General features: G+C 42.4%; 1 protein-coding gene across 1 annotated transcript in view; it reads left to right on the top strand.

Annotated features, from left to right (window-relative positions):
• The window catches only part of RPRD1B (regulation of nuclear pre-mRNA domain containing 1B), a 124,504-nt gene that overhangs the window by 77,149 nt on the left and 24,982 nt on the right, over nt 1-22,373 (top strand). Inside the window, exon 4 of the mRNA XM_073555272.1 lies at nt 13,092-13,204. Coding sequence (XP_073411373.1) covers nt 13,092-13,204 — 113 coding nt within the window. The remainder of the gene's footprint in view (nt 1-13,091; nt 13,205-22,373) is intronic.

Below are 22,373 nucleotides of genomic sequence, written 5' to 3'. Positions count from 1 at the left end.
TGTAAAAATCCTAAAAGTCAATATTAACCTTTTAACGAGCAATGCCACATGAATTTGGAAAAGAAGGCAAACCAGACACTCCATTTACAGATACATATACAGATGTTTTGGAATGTTGCCAAATCAGGCCTCCTTCTTTGCGCTGGTGAGGGACTAAGTGAGATGTCTCTGAATGGGCCGGAGTTGCACTACTGTAGAATACAGCCGAGTGCTATGCGAGAAAACATCGCATAGCACTTGGCCCAGTGTTAATCTATGGGGCAGCTCACGTCAGCATTTATTTTCTCGGCCATATTCGGCGTGTGTGTAGTGTCGCAGCATGCTGCAATTGGCACCGAGACTCGCCTATGGGTGTGAGGAAAAAAATCACACAGCACAACGACCATGGGAGTGTGATGTCTTATTTTTACGCACCGGTGACCTTTGGAAAAGCTGGCAGTTCATGTGCAACATACAGTAAAATCCAGGGCTGTGGAGTCGGTAAGCTAAACCTCCGATTCCTCAATTTCCATGACTCCGACTCCGTGACTCCGACTCCCTCATACCAGGGATTTGGAGTCGATAAGCAAAACCTCCAACTCCTCAATTTCCATGACACCGACTCCATCAAAATGGGCTTCAACTCCACAGCCCTGGTAAAATCACAGAGTGACAGGTTAGAATAGAATAGGTAGATATACATAGATATCAGTGACCCACACAAACACACACATATATATATATAATGTGAGTATATATATTTCATAGATGGATAGATGGCAGGTTGCATGATGCGACCATACAATACAGCTTGTTATCCAGCAGAGACACTGAGCAGCGTGTGCCCAATGTCTCCCTGTGAACTCTTATTACCTGTCTGAGTGCAATGCGAGCGTAAGAAAGTTCTCCTGCTTGCTGTGCCGCCAGACAGGTTCTCCAAGTTCACAGCCAATGAACTCACTTCTCGTTTCTGACGTCAACGCGAGCACCGTGTAAAAATTTCCAACCTACGTAATTTATTTTTTTTTGGGGTCCCCCATTTTAATAGCCAGTAAAGGCTAATGTTAGTAGCCTGGGAAGCTCCATGGGTATTACCCTCTTCCCAGGCTATAAGCATCGTCCCCCCAGCTGTCAGCTTTCCCGCTGCTGGTTACAAAAATTACGCCGGAGCCCGTGCCATTTTTTTGTCAGAAAAATTATTTTATTAATTAAATACACGTAAAGTAAGCTGCACACACTGTACTAATTTTATTTGTCACAGACATCTGTATATCTACCTATTTTACTTGTATTTACTGTTTGTAATCCATCTATTCTATGCTGTCAGCTCTTGCTGGATTGTACACTATGTAACTGCTGAATTGCTGGTTTTTCATCTGTGTATGTAAAATAAAAATTGCTCTTTTATTCTATAAACTACTGACAACATGTCTTCGAATTTCCAAGTACTGAATTTTGTATTTATTTTCAGAAAATAAGAAATGTTCAAAATAACAAACAAGTGCTTTCAGACCTCAAATAATGCTAAGAAAACAAGTTCATAATCATTTAGAAACAACAATACTAATGTTTTAACTCCGGAAGAGTTCAGAAATCAATATTTTGTGGAATAACCATGATTTATAATCACAGCTTTCATGTGTCTTGGCATGCTTTCCACCCGTCTTTCACACTGCTTCTGGGTGACCCTATGCCACTCCTGGTACAAAAATTTAAGCAGTTCTTCTTTGTTTGTGTGCTGGGTTTCTCTGACCTTTCCCGGTGCCTGCGCACTGCAGTACTTTGCTCTGCCCTCAACAGGGCAGAGAAGTACACCTGTGCAGGAGCGCAATGAAGCAACAGGAAGACGGCATCGCAAGAAGATGGGAGGCGCCGGACCTGCGACACCCATTGCATCGGACTGCCCACAGGTGAGTATAATAAAACTTATTTTTCTTATCTTGGAGTTTGGATCAGGGGATTATATACAGCGTTATAGAATGCTGTAGATAAGCCCTGAAAGGCAGTGGCCGCATCTTGTATCGGCCAAAACTGCTGACAGGTTCCCTTTAAATTCAAAAGCCACCATGTGTTGTGCATAGATGTGTAATGGGTTAACAAGCACATGCCTCTGTCCAAGGCGCTGAGGGTTTCCATATTGTAGCAGCAGCAAAACTGTCTAATACCATTTGTCAGAGATTAGTGAAGAAGGTTGCTCACCTCAATTAATTACAGTCCATTGTGTGCCTTCTCACTTTCCAACTTCCTGATCATCTCTCAGAAGTCAGCCACCTCCTCCAGAAGGCCACCCATTTATTGGCATTGTTCTTTTGCACATCGAGGCTGACATTATAACCCGTTCTATAAATTCCTCTGTATGCATAGACTATTTGTAATCCTGGCATTGTGTCTTCCTTCCGTCCATGACATGCCGATTTCAGGCACATGAATAAAATCGCTGAAGGAATAAGAGGTCCCAGCGCGGCTGAGTTATGGTCGCCTCCAGGGAGTAAAGAGGGAAGTATTACAAATGTGATCTTGTTATTGTGCTTATTGATGCAAAATGAAGGATATTGAGGCAAGCATAGCCTAAAACATATGGGTGCCGTGAGAGGGAGCAAAAAGCTCGAAATCTTTTTGCATTTTGTTCAGTTGTTGAGGCCACATTATTAAAATAGGAAATCTCTGTGGTTGTAGAAAACTCACATTCCTACTATTTCTTAAAAAATGAATGATGTGTCATTCCCATGTGTAACTGGGAATCCGAATTACAAAGTTGAAAGAAGACATTGTCCATTGAGTTCAACCTATAACCTAACATATTAATCCAGTGGAAAGCAAAAACCGAGATGCAAGTGTCCCATGTTAGGTGAAATCTATCCATATAATTATATCGATCTCTGTACGGTCATTGTAAGTAAGATCGCCCCTAAGCCTTTCGTTTTTTCAAATAACCCTAAGTTTGATGACCTGACTGTCTTGCAATCCACCCATTCTTTTAATAACCTTCTCTGCACCCGCTCTAGTTCAGCACTGTCGGTCTATATAGCGCCATTAACTCCACAGCGCTTTACAGACATAGGGACTGTCCCCACTGGGGCTCACAATCGAGATTCCCTATCAGTATGTCTTTCGAGTGTGGGAGAAAACCGTAGAACCCGGATGACGCCGAGGCAAACATGGGGAGAACATATAAACTCCTTGAAAATGTTGTCCTTGGTTGGATTTACACCCAGGACCCCAGCACTGCAGTGCTAACCACTGAGCCACCATGCTGCCCCCTTAAAGGGAAGGTGGCAAAAAAATGTATTAAAAATGATTATTTATATAAACAAATATTTTTAATACAAAATTAAATTTTTTAACTTAAATATTTATTTTATTATTATTTTTGCAGCCACTGGGCGCTGCAATTTTGCTTTGCAGGAGTGTAAGAGACACTTGCACTCTGCAAATATGGCTGCCCTGGGCATAGGAGACAGCAGTCGCCTGCTGACCCTGTACCTTGGCATTGAGATGCTCCCTGCTGTGATCTGGGTACACCCACCTGGGCTGTCCAGATCACAGAGAAGGGAGGAGATCGGCGCCATTTTTCTGGAGCCCACAATGTATAATGTGAGCTCCACTTTCCTCCTATAATCGCATGAGCCGTGTATCTAATCCTATCCTGTGTGATACTGACTGCTGAGCCATGTATCTAATCCAATCCTGTGATACTGTATACTTAACTGTGTATCTGATCCCATCCTGTGTGATGCTGTCAGCTGAGCCATGTATCTAATCCTCCCATGTGTGATACTGACTGCTGAGCTGTGTATCTAATCCCATCCTGTATGATACTGTGCTGAGCTGTGTATCTAATCCTATCCTGTATGGTACTGTGCTGAGCCGTGTATCTAATCCTATCCTGTGATACTGTATACTGAGCTGTGTATCTAATCCTCTCCTGTGTGATACTGTTTGCTGAGCTGTGTATCTAATCCTATCCTGTGATACTGTATACTGAGCTGTGTATCTAATCCTCTCCTGTGTTATACTGTCTGCTGTGCTGTGTATCTAATCCTCTCCTGTGTGATACTGACTGCTGAGCTGTGTATCTAGTCCCATCCTGTATGATACTGTGCTGAGCTGTGTATTTAATCCTCTCCTGTGTGATACTGTATGTAGAGCCATGTATCTAATCCTATCCTGTGATACTGTATGCTGAGCCGTGTATCTAATCCCATCCTGTGTGATACTGTCTGCTTTGCTGTGTAGCTAATCCTCTCTTGTGTGATACTGTATGCAGAGCCATGTATCTAACCCTATCCTGTGTGATAATGTCTGCTGTGCTGTGTATCCAATCCTCTCCTGTGTGATACTGTCTGCTGAGCCATGTATCTAATCCCATCCTGTGTGATACTGTCTGCTGAACTGTGTAGCTAATCCTCTCCTGTGTGATACTGTATGCAGAGCCATGTATCTAATCCTATCCTGTGATACTGTCTGCTGAGCTGTGTATCTAATCCTCTCATGTGTGATACTGTGCTGAGCCGTGTATCTAAATCCCATCCTGTGTGATACTGTGCTGAGCTGTGTATCTAATCTTTTCCTGTGTGATACTGTATGCTGAGCCGTGTATCTAATCCCATCCTGTGTGATACTTTATGCAGAGCAGTGTATCTAATCCTATCCTGTGATACTGTATGCAGATCTGTGTTTCTATGACTATCCTGTGTGATACTGTCTGCTGAGCCGTGTATCTGATCCTCTCCCGTGTGATACTTTATGCAGAGCAGTGTATCTAATCCCATCCTGTGATACTGTGCTGAGCCGTGTATCTAATTTTATTCTGTGATACTGTATGCTAAGCTGTGTATCTAATCCTCCCATGTGTGATACTGATTGTATTATGTGTGATCTATATGGCAGTATTATCTGAGAATTATATGACAGTATAATGTGAGATCTATATGGCGATATTATGTGAGATCTATATGGCGGCATTATGTGAGATCTATATAGCGGTATTATGTGAAACTATGGCGGTATTATGTGTGATCTATATGGCGGTATTATGTGTTAACTATATGGCGGTATTATGTGTGATTTATATGGCGGTATGTGTGATCTATATGGCGGTATTATGTGTCAACTATATGGCGGTATTATGTGTGATTTATATGGCGGTATTATGTGTGATCTATATGGCGGCATTATGTGCGGTCTATATGGCGGCATTATGTGTGAACTATATGGTGGTATTATGTGCGATCTATACGGTCGCATTATGCGAGAACACTATGGCAGTATTATCTGCTGAAAGGGTACCCATTCTAGCAGGGCTGTGGAGTCGGAGTCGTGGAGTCGGAGTCGGTGCTCATTTTGGTGGAGTCGGAGTCGGAGTTGGAGTCGGTATAAAATGGACCGACTCCGACTCCTAAAATATATAATAAATTGGGTACAGTAATTCAATGCAGGATGTGCTGAATATTTTTTTATAGGAGTTTGGGAAAGTTATGAAATGTCCTATAAATGGCTGTTCTATTCCTGATCTAAGGCTACATTCACGCACAGCGTTTTTTCTGTGTTTTTTGAGGATACGTTTTTCAGCTGCAAAAGCTGATCATCTTTTTAAAAAACTGCATCACCTGAAAGGTTTTTGAGCTCATAGATAATGTTTTCAATAGCAAAAGCAGATTAGAAATTATATATCCATTTATCCATATCTGTCTATCCATATCGTATCTGTACCAAAAAGAATGAATACCGGGTAGTACACCAATATATATTCTGTTCTATCTAAATATCTTGATTATTGGATCCTAAAAATGATTAAATGTCTGAGGTTCACATTGTACTACAATAAATTTTTCACTTAAATATAAGCAATATGTGTGGGAGTCGGAGTTGGAGTCGGTGTAAGGGAAATTGAGGAGTCGGAGTCGCAGGTTTGGCTTACCGACTCCACAGCCCTGCATTCTAGGTTGGTTCTGGCCGAGCATCTGCACATGGGTCTGGGGTAATAGACGGGGCAGCATGACCTCCAATTAGGTGCAGTCAGTACGTGACACTGTACAATATAGCCAATGAATGACTGCTGTAGGAAGGCATACTGATGGTCAATGAGGAGTCTAAAGCCGATCTATGTAATATACTGTATGTAATGAGATTTTCGGATAAAAACAATTGGACTTTGTATTGAAAGTTCCTAAAGTTGTAGAACAATGCTAAATAAGCATCGGGGCAGATTTGTGAAAAGTGCAACCAATCACTGTGCAGCCTTCATTTTGCCATGGCAGTTCAAAAAAATGGAAACCAAGTTTATGGGCAACAAAGCGCTTGACCCTTTTAATAAATTACGCCCAGCCTTTAGACAATGACTACTGCAATGGCTGAGTTGTCAAGACCTAAGGTTGTAATAGCTGGAAATAAAAAAGACAAGGCATATGGAGTGCCCTTTTAAGACCTGCATTTACACTGCTGTGTGTAATATTGGATTGTTCTGCCAATTTGTGACCCACACAGAAGTATTCCACCTCCCCCTTAGTATCTTTCTTCCATGGACACATTGCTGGTCTGTGTGGGGGAGCTGTCTGACCAGTATATGTCTCCGGTATCTGAGTGTCCTAGCCTTGAATGCGCTATCATGACTAAATTTAGCAGCTAGTCACTGCCCCCCCGCTCACACCCCTGCACGGCGGCTACCAGTAACAGCTGTTTGGACAACTGGTCTGACTTGAGCAACGTCCTGTAACCTCCATGTTCTCTGGCCACGTACTGAGAGCCGAATGGACCACAGCGGGGTGATGAGCAATATATATGGGCAGTTCCTGGCGGATAGACACGTTACTCCATGACTTTTTTTCATGTTTCATAGAAGCGGCGGCCTTGTTATACCTGTACCAGACTATGAGAAGTCCTTATTTTCACTATTCCAGTCATGATTCATAGCACAGGAGCTGATATGGGGATTCTGTGGGCAACGTGAACCCAGCTTTCATACATAGGGCTCAGTAATATGTGAGGAGATTTCAGATGTTTTTTTTTGGGCTGTCACAACAGTGCAATAAATTGCAGTAACGGGCAATCAAAATATCGTATCTACCCCAAAATGGTATCACTAAAAACGTCAGCTATGGGTGCAAAAAAATAAGCCCTCACCCAACCCCAGATCTCAGCACTTTGCCTTCATTATTTATACTGGCACTGAAGTGCATGGGATAAGCTGTACTAGTCACTCCTGCGGATAATTACTTGCTGCTGTGCCTGTGAAGGCAAAGTTGTTGAAAGCACCACTTCAGCGTGCATTTGTTTTTATTTTATCGCCGGAGTGGTGTCACTAAACTAAGTTCCCTGCCTTTTGTACTACATTTACCAGCCACTGCCTTCATCTTTAATCGGCACTGCTTTGGTTGGTCTCTGGTAGTTTGTGACCTGCCTGATCACTCCCGTGTTTGCTCAGCAATCTAGACGTCACCACTCAATGTAGAGAACGAGGCTGTCATAGACTTCCATTTAGAGCTTGTGACCATTAACTCTGACTTTCAGTCAGTCAGAAGTTGCGGTCACAAGATGACGGCGCTAGGTGAAGTGGTGCGGGGAAGAGCTGAAGACTGTGACTGGTAAGTATAAGTGGCACCACTTCAGCACTGAAAAAAAACAGTTGGAGTGGTGCTCTTAAGGTTGTGTGTGTGGGTTTTTGTTTTTTTTTAGTCAGTGATTACAATTACATCAGTCTATTAAAAGTGCGACCTCAGGCTTTGGACCTGTGACTTCAACCAAACATATCTTAACTTAGAGGTCAGGAGGTGTTGCACAACACAATTCTTAGACTTGCCGGCGGCTCCCCCGACCTGAGCGTGACCGCTTCATTTATTTCTATGCAGCTGTCCTGCTCTGGTAGAGAGAGCTCCCTGCCAGTCCGTGCATTGCGTTGCGATCCTCGTCCGAGTTATACAGCCATCTGACTTTTGCCTTATACAGAAGTGTTGAAGACCACACCTACTTGTTAATATAAACTAGATTTATATACAGGGAAAAGAGGAATGGAGAGGCCCAGAACTGAAAGAAACGCTATGCCAGATTCAGGACAATAACGGCATTTATAATAGGTAAAAAAACTGCTACGTATTTGTGGCAAATGACTGGTCTGTTCTAAGAGCCACGTGTAGGTTTCTTCTGGTAGGTCTGCGTTAATAATCCGTGCAGTTGTTATTAATAAAGACTTTAGTTTTCTTTTTTTCACTACATTGTGAATTCGAGGTCTCTGAGGAAGTGCGCTTTATACTTTCTCGGATCCCCCACCCGCCTCCCCCGTTACTTCATTGCCCCAAGCATTCTGCATGCATTTCCCGCTGACTTGAAAAGAAAGCTGATTAAAAAGCCTTTTTGAATGTAGGCGCCTGAATATCATACGGGTAATTTTCTACAACTTCACCAATATAGAAAATGGCAATTCTCGCCACTTTAATCATTCACTTGTGTTTTTTGGAAAATGGGCAGGCCGCTGATGTCTGTTCGAAAATCCCTATTCAGATTCTAGCTGCACTTTGAGGAAGGAAGGATTTACACTGCTTTAATTTCTTCTGTCAGGTCCTATCCACAGGGCAAAGAAAATAAATGCGTTGGCAGGTAGAGTGTGTGTAAAGGCAGCGACTCGGGGGTTAGTCACGCATTGTGTTCCCTGCCGTTATTTTATAGCTTGTATAATTAGCGGGCACATCGTTCAGGTAGGCCTCTGTGATGGAGCGCGCGCCGCGTCCTCCTGCTGTTATGGAGAAGGCCGCTCGGCTCTGGGAGGCTTTTAGCCGCTGATCCTGCGCTGTCCTATAATGGGGAGAGCAGAATGACTGCCGCGGAGATTAATGGGGGCTCCCTCTCTTTATTCCTGTAAATGAGCTTAAAGGTGTACAGGGAAATTAGCATCTGAGAATCCATTTCTTCTAGGAATCTCTTCATATTAGGAAACATTTCACTGAGTTCTCCAGGGACGCGTTAATGTGAATTTAATCTCCTCTAAAACTCGGGCCGCTGTCCATGATATCATCCTGCTGAATGATTTTTTTTAATTATACTTTTGTATCGGGAAATTATTGTTTTAATGAACGCTATAAAAAAATGATTGTGTAATTTAATATAAAAAATACAATAGAAATAACACAATTGCATTGTCTCCATACTTCACTGCAATAGGACAGCGCTGATGTCTACAAAAGGCAAAGTGTACATAATATGTAATAAAAAATAGAAATCCATTTCGGGAATCCAGAATCCAGCATTGTTAGCTGAAAATCCGCTATTAAGTGATTGCCAATTGACCCATACACTATGTTCACACGTTGCGTTTTTGCTGCGTTTTTTTTCTGCAAGCAAAACCAGCTCTCTTGGCAGTAAAGAAGCTGCTTACAAAAAGAAGGTTTTGCTGCATTTTTTCCTACATTTTCATTGTCTCTTGTGCATGCTGATAACATTTAGTGCCCCCTCCCAAAAAAAAAACATGATTCAACTTAGATTTTTGCACCAAAAACATGGCAAAACCTCATACCTGCATTTTTTTGTTGCATTTTTTCACTTACTCATTGCTTTCTATGGGTGAAGGAAGTGACATTTTGCAATTTTTAATAATGCAGCAGAAAACAATTTCTGAAATATCATAGCTTTTGCTGGTACTGTAAAGCGCTGCTTCAAATTTGCATTAAAAAACACAGAAAAAACTCAACGTGTGAACATAGCCTTAAGGTTGTGGGGCACACGTTGCGCTTTTTGTCCCATTTTTCTCACACACCTGAAGGATTTCTTCGTACCAACAAAGCAAACGAGGTTCCTGAAAGTCTCATGCACACGTAGCTTATTTTTTCCCTTGCAGATTTAAATCTGCAGCATGTGATTTATTTCATCTTTTTTTAGCAGATTTCATCCATACTAATGAGTTGGGAAAAATCCACAACAAAAATGCATGTAAACAAACAGAAGCAGCTTTCCTATTTTTCCCTGTATCTGGGTCTACTATGAACGTCACTTTACAGTGGAAAAATTAAAGTAAAAAGTTGTTCTCCTGAGATCTTATATCATCTCTTGGGGGTATTTATAAAGTATCCCATTAAAACTTCACCGGGAAAGAAAAAAATTAAGGTTCTACCTTCTCCCCTCAGTAAAAAAAACAAACAAACAAAAAAAAACACTTATTTCATATTATGCCTAAACAGTGGATACAAATAAAACTTAAATAAAATTTGCAAAAATTTTTTTACATCGTAATATGAACCACAAAATGCCACAATTTTTTTTTTTTTTTAATTTTTCAATCATAAAACAAGACTTCAGGCAACCTTTTAAGTTTTTTTAAAAAAAAAAGTTATGGATAAAGTTATGGCCATGCAATATCCATCCATCTAATCTCCTGATGAGCCGTGTAGTGAAATGCGTAGAGGTTACATGATATCCAAATGATAAGTACCCCCTCTGATTATTTCATTGTCATCATGCTTTATTTGATATCCTACTGGAGGATTTAGTGTTGGTGCATATTTATGGATGCTTTCTTTGTGATTATCTAATATCCTATTGGTGGATCCAGCTTTGGGTTATATCGATGGACGTTTGGTTAGTATGGTTTTATCTGATAATCCATTGAGGGATTGAGACTTGATTTACACTCTTATATGAATGTTATTTGATTAGCACCCATTGACCCTCTGTCTCCACACATTACTTTTTCTAAACCCCTGGGTTTTTAGTCTATTAGGGCTTCCCAGGGACAGCCGTTGAGTAGCCGGGGCGCCATATCCACTGACCAGTAGGGTGCCAACCTCCGCTGCTCAGACAGGCCACAGCGCTGGTAAAGTACACAGGGGTTATGCAAGCTATATTTAATAATCTACATCTCTTTTATCATTGTGCATGATGGATCACTTTCTCTGACTTTATATACACCTACTTGTTGCTTTTTACTGTCCCTTCAGTATCTAGTTTCACTGTGGGTCCCCTTAGGACATGAGGATTGTGCATTGGTCACTTATGGTGAGGTGGTGAGGGCCACACAGGACAATAGGGTCAGCCACCATTGAGTGGGGGTGCCATTCTTGAAACTTTTTCTATAGGGTGCAAACCTTCACAGGTAGGTGTGAGGTCAGGGATTTATCTGTAGGGTGGACGTAGTAGGCACTTTTTTGTATGGTGTGTCTCATTTTGTGTTGTTTTTCACTTTTTTTGAATTATTAATAAAGGTTTAACTTTTTTATCTGTCTTTTATGAGGTTTTCTTATGGTAGCCATTTCGGATGCTGAAGAGGCTAAAACAGAAAAAAATGCTGGTTATTATGGCCTTTTTAGACCTTAACATTAAGGAGTTAATTAATCGCCCATTACACCATTTCCTCTAGATGTAGAGGATGCCCCTGTTATTGCCATGACATGGTGGTTTTTCAGTTATTAAAAAAAATAAAAATGAACTTTGTAACTTGTCATGGTACTGCAGTGCACCCGTTCCCTGAATATTTTAGGGCGGCACGGTGGCTCAGTGGTTCGAATCCCACCAAGGACAACATCTGCAAGGAGTTGTTATGTTCTCCCCCTGCGTGGGTTTCCTCCGGGTACTCCGGTTTCCTCCCACATTGTAAAGACATACTGATAGGGAATTTAGATTGTGAGCCCCATCGGGAACAGTGATGATGTGTGCAAACTGTAAAGCGCTGCGGAGTATGTTAGCGCTATATAAAAATATGATTATTATTATTTTGGCCTGGCTTTCTCTTCACCCATTAAATTTTCTATCCTTCTTGCACACTGGAGCCCAAAAGTGGAAGCATAGGGCCTGATTCATCAAGACCAGCATAGGTCCACACCTCTCCATGAATCTGGAGTGTCTGACTAGTGTTGTGTGCCACACCAGGCCAGTAATCTTACTCCAGTTAGAGACTGGAGTGAGCTTTCTGCAGTGGGGAACGCTGCTTCTTGTCATAAATTAGATGAGCTGTTGCATCCACTGCCTGGAGTTCCACCCATTTTGGAAGAGCTGGGAGAAACTGGTGTGAAAACGGCAAAAGTAGCAAGATTTTGGTGCAACTCCAATTGGTACCTAAATTTTGTGACTTTTCAACTTTTTTTTTTTACGCCAGAATTCTGGTGTGAAAGCTGTGATGAATTGGCCCATAGACTTGTTTTTATATATATATATATATATATATATATATATATATATATATATATATATATAATATGCAATAATGAGTCCAAATCCTTATACTGGGCCGAGCATGTAGACTCCGTCGCCCTCTTTGCGCGTACTTTGTAAGCGTGGCTTCCGATTGTGTCACGACTTACCAGACAATTCCGCCGTCTCGGTGGCTATGTCAGTGTTGTACGAGTGTGAAAGTAATGATTGGTAATTATTCCTTTGTTTTTTTCATGAGAAAATGTCAACATAGTGTTACTGTGAAAATAATGAGCAATTATTATTTCGCTGCAACGTCTGGGGTAATTTTCACACCGAGATGAAGCAGATGGAATGGGTTTACTGGATGCGGATACACTTGGTAATAAATACTGTCAACTTCCTTTTACTCGGCTATTAAAGGGCCAAGAAAGGTGCCAGACTATCAACCTTGTGAATATTAGACGTTCGTAAAGAACTAACCCGCAACACAAAGCCAGGGCGCAGTCTACAAGAATCCCTGCCTTGTCCCCCAAAGACATGCCCCCGGAGAATCCTGTGAGTTAGGACCCCTTGGTAAAGACCATTCAAAACTGGAAAATTTTACACACGAAGTAAAAATGCTTGTGTCTCTTGAACCGTATGGGGGATTTAAAAAAAAAAAAAAAAAAAAAAAATCAAAACGGAACACTCTGAGATAAATCAGATTAATATGAACGCAAAAACGGGCGACATTTGACAGCTGACAGGTTCTCTCTCAATAGCTGTTTCACTGATCTTATCTTCTGCTGATTTGTCTCCTTGACATTTCATTCTTTACCCAAAAAGTGCCACCATGCTTATTGGCATTAACTGATGGTGAGGTGTAAATAATCTATTCCTATATATCATGTGTGATTCTAAATATGTATATTTATGTGTATATATGCAGTGTCTTTAAAAAGTATTCACACCCCGTTAACTTTTCCACATTTTTTCATGATTTGATTTTTTATTTTTAGTGGTGGAAGAGAAGGTGGTGTCGTTGAAACGAGGTTTCCAGCAAATCCAAGAGGAGGAAGATGATTATCCTGGAAGCTACTCCCCAAGGGACTCTTCAGCAGGTCCTTTACTGGTATGTCCTCATATCTCTGCAGAAGACATGCAGGCCGGGCTCATTAACCCCGGCTGCTCCCATATGTAGCTGTCCGCTCTGTCAGCAGAGACATTAGTATATCTGCCAAGTGTTTCTTCGGAGGATGCTGGTGCTGAGCCGTACAAGGACATTTTCACCTCTGCTCTAATTAGGAGGAGAAAGCCTCACAATCTAGTTTCCACATTAGCGATAAATGAAGAACAGTCAGATCTGCTCCCAGGTCATTGTGCCAGGTTACAGCCTGACGTCCGCAGGAATCCTGGGGAATCTATGAATTTTAATGTGTTTTTTTTTTTTTTCATGATTTTTTTTTCTGCTGCTAAAATCTGGAGTTATAGACTAAGTATGACGTATACCTCTTTAATTCATCATCAGTTTGGGCTATTTGAAGTATTTGGAAACAACCAAGTGTACAGTTTTGGCTACTTCTTATGTCCTATTCAAGTCTATTGGGAGGGTCCGTACATGCTCATCCTTCTTAACTCCCACAACAGCGACCCTTTTAATCTGCAGTAATGGAGCTTTCAGAGTTTGGCCCTTACCCTAGATACTATTCCAATCTGATTGGCCACTTATAAATGTAAAGAAGCGTTTGATATTGAACAGCTCCTTTAAAGCCAGAACTACATTCCTGTGATTCTGGACGAGGAATGGTTTCAGGGCATTATGTGATCAACTCTCAGTATCTCTGTATTTAAAGAGTTACTCGTTGCTAAGATCCTATCCCAATATGTAGTCGGTGCAAAAATAGTAATGTTATCAAATACCTCCAATTAGAAATGTAGTATAGTTCTTCTGATTCGCTCTGTCTCTTCCCCCATGTGCAGGCATTGCAGGAAATTGGATATCCATGGTTACAACCACTGATATAGTGACAGTTAGCTAGTTGCTAGTGGTTTTAATCATGGACACCTAAGGTCTTGCAATGCCTGCACATGAGGAAAGAGACCTAGCAAATCAGAACAACTACACTACATTTCTAATTGGAGGGATTTGCTAATGTTATTATTATTACACCTACTACATTTTGGGATAGGATCTTGGAGCTGGTAATACCTCTTTAAGCTGTTCTGCCGTGGGAATAGTTACTTTTGTTGTGTATCCTTGTTCATTACATGGCAATGGGATTCTGCATTAAATTGCAGTGCAAAGTGAAGGTTATTGAAACGCTGATGCCATGGGCCTCATGTAAGTGTATAGTTTTGTTAGTATATTGCAGGTTATACACCTGTCTTGGACTACTTTCTGAATAATAAGCATAAGTAGTGGTTTGATTTTAAAGGGGTTGTCTAGAATTGTGATGCGATTCAGCTGCTGTCAAGAGGAATAATTTTAAGGGTTTGTCCAAGCAGAAGTTATTGATGACCTTTATGTTGTATAACTTATCAATATGTGACCTGACACCCGATATCCCCACCGATCAGGTAAAAACCCCTCCAGCAGCAGCCGGATTTAAACACAAATGGAGTTCTCTGCTCAATTCCATTTTAATGTGTAGCTGCTGCTGTCGGGTACTGCAGAGCTTCTGCCACATATTGAAGGGAGCTGCGTTGAGTAATTCCATTCGTACTTGCACCCATCAGCCACCAAAGTTGTTTTCATCTGAACGGTGAGGGTGAATATCGGACCTCTACTGATCTCATATTGATGACCTATTCTAAGAATAGGTTGTTGATGATCTTTTCCTGGTCAACCCGTTTAATGAAACATTACCTTCACTGGTCTCTTGTCTTTATGGCTTTAGTAACCCAGTCATTTGTTTCACTGACAACTGCCACTGTTAGTGCAAGACTGAGCAGGACAGTAGGGTTATCGTATTATACTGTGTACAGTATGCCTTTATCTTTACTTGCATTTTAATTTTTTTGGTTTCTTAGCCATTTTTTTCCTTAATAACCTGTCTAAATTATTATTCCCTCCCTGCCTCTTGTGTACAACTTATGGGTATATTACGGGGTTAAGATTTTAACTTGCTGGACACAAGATGTTGATAATTTGCTGATTAAACAAAACGTTTTCAGCCATTAGAGACGGAGCAATAATATAAATATGTATTTTGGCTCTTTTAGTCGGAATTCCTTCTGGTATAAACAGTGTGAAGAGCCTTCTTAGAGCGGCCGGCCGCGCAGACAGCCTGTCATGTTAGATGTTGCTTCATGTTGAGATAAAGCAGCGTGTCAGTGTAGGAGGACTGCTGTACTCCATCACTTCTGCCTCAAAACCTGTCCTGCCTCCCACCATACACGGCTCCCAGATAAGCCTTGGGATTACTCTCATGGCTTGTCATAAAGACATTGTATACAGTATGCAGAAAATAGATTTGTAGGAAAGAATGGGGAGCCATGGAGTGATAGAAGTATGAAAGTTAGGAGAAATAAGTGCAGGCAGTGTGACTAGTGTGCAGGGGCTGAGATAGTTCACCTGCGGGCAATGTCACTAGTGTGCAGGGGCTGAGCTAGGTCACCTGCGGACAGTGTCACTAGTGTGCAGGGGCTGAGCTAGGTCACCTGCGGGCAATGTCACTAGTGTGCAGGGGCTGAGCTAGGTCACCTGCGGGCAATGTCACTAGTGTGCAGGGGCTGAGCTAGGTCACCTGCGGGCAATGTCACTAGTGTGCAGGGGCTGAGCTAGGTCACCTGCTGGCAGTGTCACTAGTGTGCAGAGGCTGAGCTAGGTCATCTGCTGGCAGTGTCACTAGTGTGCAGGGGCTGAGCTAGGTCACCTGCTGGCAGTGTGCACTCTAGTGTGCAGGGGCTGAGCTAGGTCACCTGCTGGCAGTGTCACTAGTGTGCAGGGGCTGAGCTAGGTCACCTGCTGGCAGTATCACTAGTGTGCAGGGGCTGAGCTAGGTCACCTGGGGGCAGTGTCACTAGTGTGCAGGTGCTGAGCTAGGTCACCGGGCACTGTCACTAGAGTGCAGGGGCTGAGCTAGGTCACCTGCTATCAGTGTCACTAGTGTGCAGGAGCTGAGCTAGGTCACCTGCAGGCAGTGTCACTAGTGTGCAGGGGCTGAGCTAGGTCACCTGCGGACAGTGTCACTAGTGTACAGGGGCTGAGCTAGGTTACCTGTGCGCAGTGATGCTAGTGTGCACAGGCTGAGCTATGTTACTTGCGGGCAGGGACTGAGCTGTGGCGCTAGGGTGCACAGGCTGAGCTTTGTCAGCAAGTCTAAATTGATGGTTACCTTTTTTACTGGAGAACTTCCCATTTGTTAACAGGGTTACCATTGGTTCCTGGTGTCCTGGGTTCAAATTCAACCATGCGTGACATCATTTTTTTTTTTAAGTTTTCCCCCACAATTGAACATTCAGATAAGTAAATTGACTTCAATGAAGGTGGCCCATATACAACAGAATATGTTTGACTGACAGTTGTCCTCTGCCCCTCTTCACATTTGTCCGCCCAGATTCCCCAAGCGCTGTACATGGCTATCTTTTGTAGAGATTGGAGTAAAGTTGCACATTCTCAACTTCCACTCCATTTAGACAGGGATTTGCAGAGTCCAGCTCTCACGATTAGTGGAGGTCCCAGACATTGAACCCTCAGTAAACAGTAGTTTATCACCTAATGTTTGATTAGGGAACAACGTCCATACTTTATACAAATCCTTTAACATCGGGTGAGCCCACAAACCATCTACGGTGTATGTGGTTGTCCTCCATTTTGTGATATGTCAGTACAGAGAAGGAGCAGACAGGTGGATTTTAACATGCCCAATCCTTTTGTCTTCAAAGGAGACAAGCCGCCACCAGATTATTGGCTGGCAATGACTTGGGGGGCATTTACACTGCAAGATAAATGTCAACAAGCATTGCTAAAAATGATCATTTCACAATTATCTTGCAGTGTAAGAAGGTTGTCAATCATCTTTGTTCCTCAGGTAAAATAATGCCGAGCGTAAAAGATCAGTTTTCGGCTGTGCAACATTCTGTGTAAACAGGACTCATACTGGAAAATACCATGGTTGTCTACGCGCACTTGGCGATCTAGTATAGATTGCTCACTTCGCATGGTTTGGTTTGGTATTTCTGTGTAAACGGAAATCAGATGATCACCAGTTGGTAACTGTACGTATCATGCCGCTGGTTTGTCTGTGTAAATGGACCTTTATGCTTGTTCCCCCGGTATACACCATGTGCATGTGTGGGGCAAGTGTAGGAGCTGTCAGCCAAAGTGTTTTGCTTTCTTATGTTGCAGATTACACTTGCCATTAAAAGTAATCAGTAGCCTTTAATTTTAGTCCGTGCTCTGCCATGTTGTTTTCTTTTACTGAATAAAAGCAACTAATGGCTTGAGCAGCAGATGGTTAGCGAAGGGGTCAAATCCCACCAAGGACAACATCTGCAAGGAGTTTGTATGTTCTCCCCGTGTTTGTGTGGGTTTCCTCCGAGTACTCCGGTTTCCTCCCACATTCCAAAGACTTAGGCTAAGTGCACACGTTGCAGAAAATTTCTGCTCAAAAACCTGAATCCCTTCCCAGAAACCGCACCTATTTTTCCGCGGCGTTTTTTTGCGCGGTTTTGATGCGTTTTTGATATGTTTTTTTCCGCAGCGGTTTCTAAATGCATGGAAGAAGCCAAAACCGCGGAAAAATCCACAAAATTAATGAGCATGCTGCGTTTTTTACTGCAATGCGTTTTTTTTCGCGTTAAAAAAAACACGCATCAATGTGCACAAAAAGTGCAAAATGCATAGAAATGACTGTGCAGCTTATTTTTAGCGGTTTTATAGTGAAAACCGCGGTAAAAACCGCTAAAAAAACGCTGTGTGTGAACACAGCCTTACTGATAGGGAATTTAGATTGTGAGCCCCAATGGGGACAGCGATGATAATGTGTGATTAATGGTGTTTATAATCAAGTAAAAATAAACAAATAATTGTTTAGTTGTTTTCCAACCATACCAGCCGATATAGAGGCTCCCAGCCGTCTTCTGGGGGATGCAAAAACTACGTGAGACTTTGTCTAAACAGAAGAACCTTTGTATTGGCTTTGTGCAGCCATTCTTGGCAAAGAGACTCCGGTCGGAAAAACAGAAGCAGACGCTGTAAGATCAGCTATAGTCAATGTCTCCATTTTAATTAGTGCACAGTAAGAAAAAAAAATCTGGATAGAGCAAAAGTGCCAAAGCCTGGACCCTTCAAATTACTGAAGACCTATCGTTCAGGTATAGAGAATGTCAAAGGATGCGAAAACAGAAGGCAAACAGCCCCCAGAAGAATGGAGGTGGGAACGTTACTCCATAAAGCGAGAATGTAGCACTTTAGTGAGAACTAAACAGATGGAGTTTATGGAGCAGAAATGGATTGAATAGAACTTTGTAAGTGTGAATGGCAACAGTCATAAAGTAGGACTATGGTGGAGTGGCATTTGAGACATCAAATTGATGCAGGGGAATAATTCTGAGGATCTATAACGTGGGCTGCAGTACTTTAATGATAATTCGAAATCTTGCAACAGCCCCCAGTGACAGGTGGAATACAGCTTGTATCTACATAATGGTGCACTTGATTTTTGGAGGATCCAAGTGTAGAATTTTATAGAGAACGCTGAAAACTCCTGGGGTGTAAAATACTTGTCATTATATGTAGTTTTAAAGTGGAGTGTGTGTGTGTGTATCGAGGGGTGACAGGCGGGGCATTTGCCCCTGGCACAGCCAGCAGAGGGGGTGATGTCAGGCATCCTGATGTGGTGGTCTGAGGTGTCTCCTTGGCGGCTGCATTTTGCCGCCCCTGGACTGAGACTTCGTTCTCTGAGCCGGCTATCAAGCTATCAGCTGCTTCAGCTCCCAGTGATCAGTAGTACTTGCGTATGAGTACAATTGAATCCCTGACTGCTGGGTCAGGGCAATTTCAGCAGCATGATCAGGTTATGTGATCACGCTGCTGATGTCTCTCTCCTGCGCCACAGAGGCGCAAACAACATTGGTGATAAATGCTTTGGGGAGAAAGGAAGGGATGGGTGCAGACACGATGAGGGGAGCAGGAGAAATTTGAGAACCCAGTAGAGGAGCAAGGAGGAAGATGGGGGGCATGTATGAGGAAACAGTTTGAGGGAGGAATGGGTGCAGGCACAGTATGGAGAGTGGGGGGATGGCTGCAAGCACAATATGGTGAGTGGGGAGATGGGTGCGGACACATGAGAAGCAAGGGAAAGAATATATGCAGACACAATATGGGAAGCACTTGTGATGGGTGCAGACAGTATGGGGAGTCTGGGGGATGAGTGAAGAGGGCGTAAACATGTGAGAAGACCATATGGTTAACAGGGGGGATGTGAGAGGAGACAGTATGAGGAGGGAGAGGGAAATATCTCAGGAGAATATTGAGTGGAGTAGTGTGAGTAGAAAGTATGGGGGAGAAAATTGTAAATGGGCATAGAATAGAGACTGAGTAGAGTGGGGGCTAGCATGGGGGTACAGTTTAAGGCAAATTTGAGGAGCAGATAATATGCTAAGTGGGGGGGAGTGTGGTGAGGGGGCACAGTATAGAGACTGGGCCGCTTAGGGGGGAGCCAGTGTGAGAGAGCAGCGTGAAGAGGGGGCCCATTATAGAAAGAAGAGTGCAGTGTAGAGAGCTTGTACCATAAACGGGACAGTGCGTGGGTCAGATTTTGTGCAGGCAATATAGTGAGAGGAAATTATTTATTCAGGGTCTAAGCGTAGGGCAGATATATTTATTCAGGAACATTATAATGACACTGCTATTTTTAAGGGTATCTTGTGGGAAGTGATGCACAAGTCCAGAGAAGATAGAAGTCTGCAGAGATGAGCTGTGGCTGGGAAAAGTCAGCATAACTTCTGGACAAGTTGAAGAAAAGAAAGGGAACGACTCCAATCAGAGACCACGTCATCTATAAGGTACCTGGATATAAATGTTTTTTTGTGAGACTAATTCTCATCAGTACTGTGGTTCCTGTATGGTCTGCAGCCTGATGATGACTGATAGCAACATTTCCCAGTATCTTCTTACCATTGTTAAGAATGTACTGGAAGTTGTAGGTTCATGTGATACAAATGTATATAGGTCTGACCTGACATTACAATTGATATACCATGTACCAAGGTGGTTCTGGTGCTGGACTCATGCACTGATGGTGGTCCTAGTGATGTATTCATGTACTGTTGGGGATGCTGGTGAAGTATTCCTGTACTGATGGTGATTTTTATTATGTATTCTTGTACTGATGAAGGTTTTGATGCTGTGTGTCTGTACTGATGTGGTTATGAAGATGTATTGCTGTACTGCTGGTGGTTTTGGTGATGCATTTCTGTACTCCTGGTGGTTCCGGTGATGTATTTTTGAACTGATGAGGGCTATGATGCTGTGTTTTTGTACTGATGTGGTGGTTTAGTGATATATTTCTGTAGTGCTGGTGTTTCTGGTGACGGATTATTGTTCTATTATTGGTTCTGATCCTGTATACACGTAACAATCCGTAACTTGTAAGCTTATGTGATGCATAGCTATATTTATAAAATCTTTTGCCATCTGACAAGCTAAGGGTTACTACGTTTTTATGTTAGGAGCATTAAATGGGTTGTCCAAGTTTGTGAGGAGTCTGCAGTCATTCTATGTGACTGAAGACTTTTGAATTCTCACAGTGCATACTGCACACTGTCAGGATTCCCTGGTGCCGGCAGTGAGAGTTTGAGGTCACAGAACCGAAAGTATGTGATATGCATACAATGCGGTCACATACCGACTAGACCTGCGTGGCCTGAATCAATGAATATGAATTGAGCAAGGCCCGACACGTCTTGTTTGAATGTGGCCAGAAGTATGCAAATTTCATACTTGTGCTCACATGTCCGTCCACTCTTGACACCGGCAAGGGAGAATCCTAAAAATGTGCAGTGTATGTACTGTGAGAATTCAGAAGCCTGTGGTCACCTAGAGTGACTACAAGCTTTCATCTCAAATCTGGACAAGCACTTTAATTATAAAATGAAGCACTGTAGCCAATCGTAAGATCCACTGTCAGGATTCAACTCTGCTTGCCGTCATCACATGGCCATTTCACTCATATGCGATTTTCATACTTAGTCGTGTGACAGCGAGCTTTTTCTTCCTGCTTCTCTGTTTTTCACCGAACATTGAAAGAATTAGGAAGAGCAACTCGTCGTCACGTGACTAAGGCTATGTTCACATGTTGCATTTTTACTACTTTTTTTGCTACGTTTTTCTTGTAAATTTTAAGCTGTTTTTCAGTACCAACAAAAGTTATGAGGTTTCAGAAACCTCATACATACATTGTGTTTTTCATGGCTGAATTGGGAAAACTGCTGCATTTTTCAAAACTGCAGAATGGCACTTCTTTCAGCGTTTTTGCAGCATTTTTTTCACCTATACAAAGCAATGAATACGTACAAAAATTCAGCAAAAAAAAACAAGTATCAGGTATTGCCGCGTTTTTGGTGCAAAAGCCTCAGGAGTTAGGACATTTCTTCATGGTTTCTTATGCACTAAATTGCATGCACAAGAGACAAATGTACCTGGCAAAAATGCCGTAAATCCTACTTTATGTAAGCAGCTTCTTTACTACCAAGAGAGCACGTTTTGCCTGCAGAAATAAACGCAGCAAAAACACAACAGGTTTGCGCCAAACAGAATTGTTGCCCTGGGTTCCGGAAAACTAGATGCACGTCTGCCGCCGCTCGTGTCGGTGACCCACATCTCTATTGGGTCTCTAGGAATAGTAGACGCGTAGCGTGGATATATTCAGTGTGCAGCTCTGTGTCTGGCATAGACATCTGACTACCTGAGCTGATGATGATTTGTGGGTACATTGGGACTAATAAAGTAAGATTAATTAGCTGTCAAACGGTGAAATAAAAATGACTACATGCTGCACTGAACACACAGCAGCTGGGTCCTGTTCTCCTCCCTTCTGTACTGACCCTGTAGACCGCTGTAGTGTTTTACAAGTCTCCATTCTTTTGTTAAGTCCATTTTCTGCTTTTTACCATCATGGTGTGTATTTTATCCCCCAATCTCGAAAGTTAATGCTATCTATAAACTAGGATTGCATGGCCATGTTATACAACTGCTCCTGTTCATAGATGCTTGATTTACGGCCATTATCTGATCAATTGGGTTTTTTCGTCATGTGAACAATTCCATGTAGGTATTAACGCGTTGGAATTAAAAC

Source organism: Dendrobates tinctorius, unplaced genomic scaffold, assembly GCF_039654945.1.
Source record: "Dendrobates tinctorius isolate UK_male_01 unplaced genomic scaffold, ASM3965494v1 ptg000223l, whole genome shotgun sequence".
Lineage (NCBI taxonomy): Eukaryota > Metazoa > Chordata > Amphibia > Anura > Dendrobatidae > Dendrobates > Dendrobates tinctorius.
This window is presented reverse-complemented; position numbering and strand designations above follow the sequence as displayed.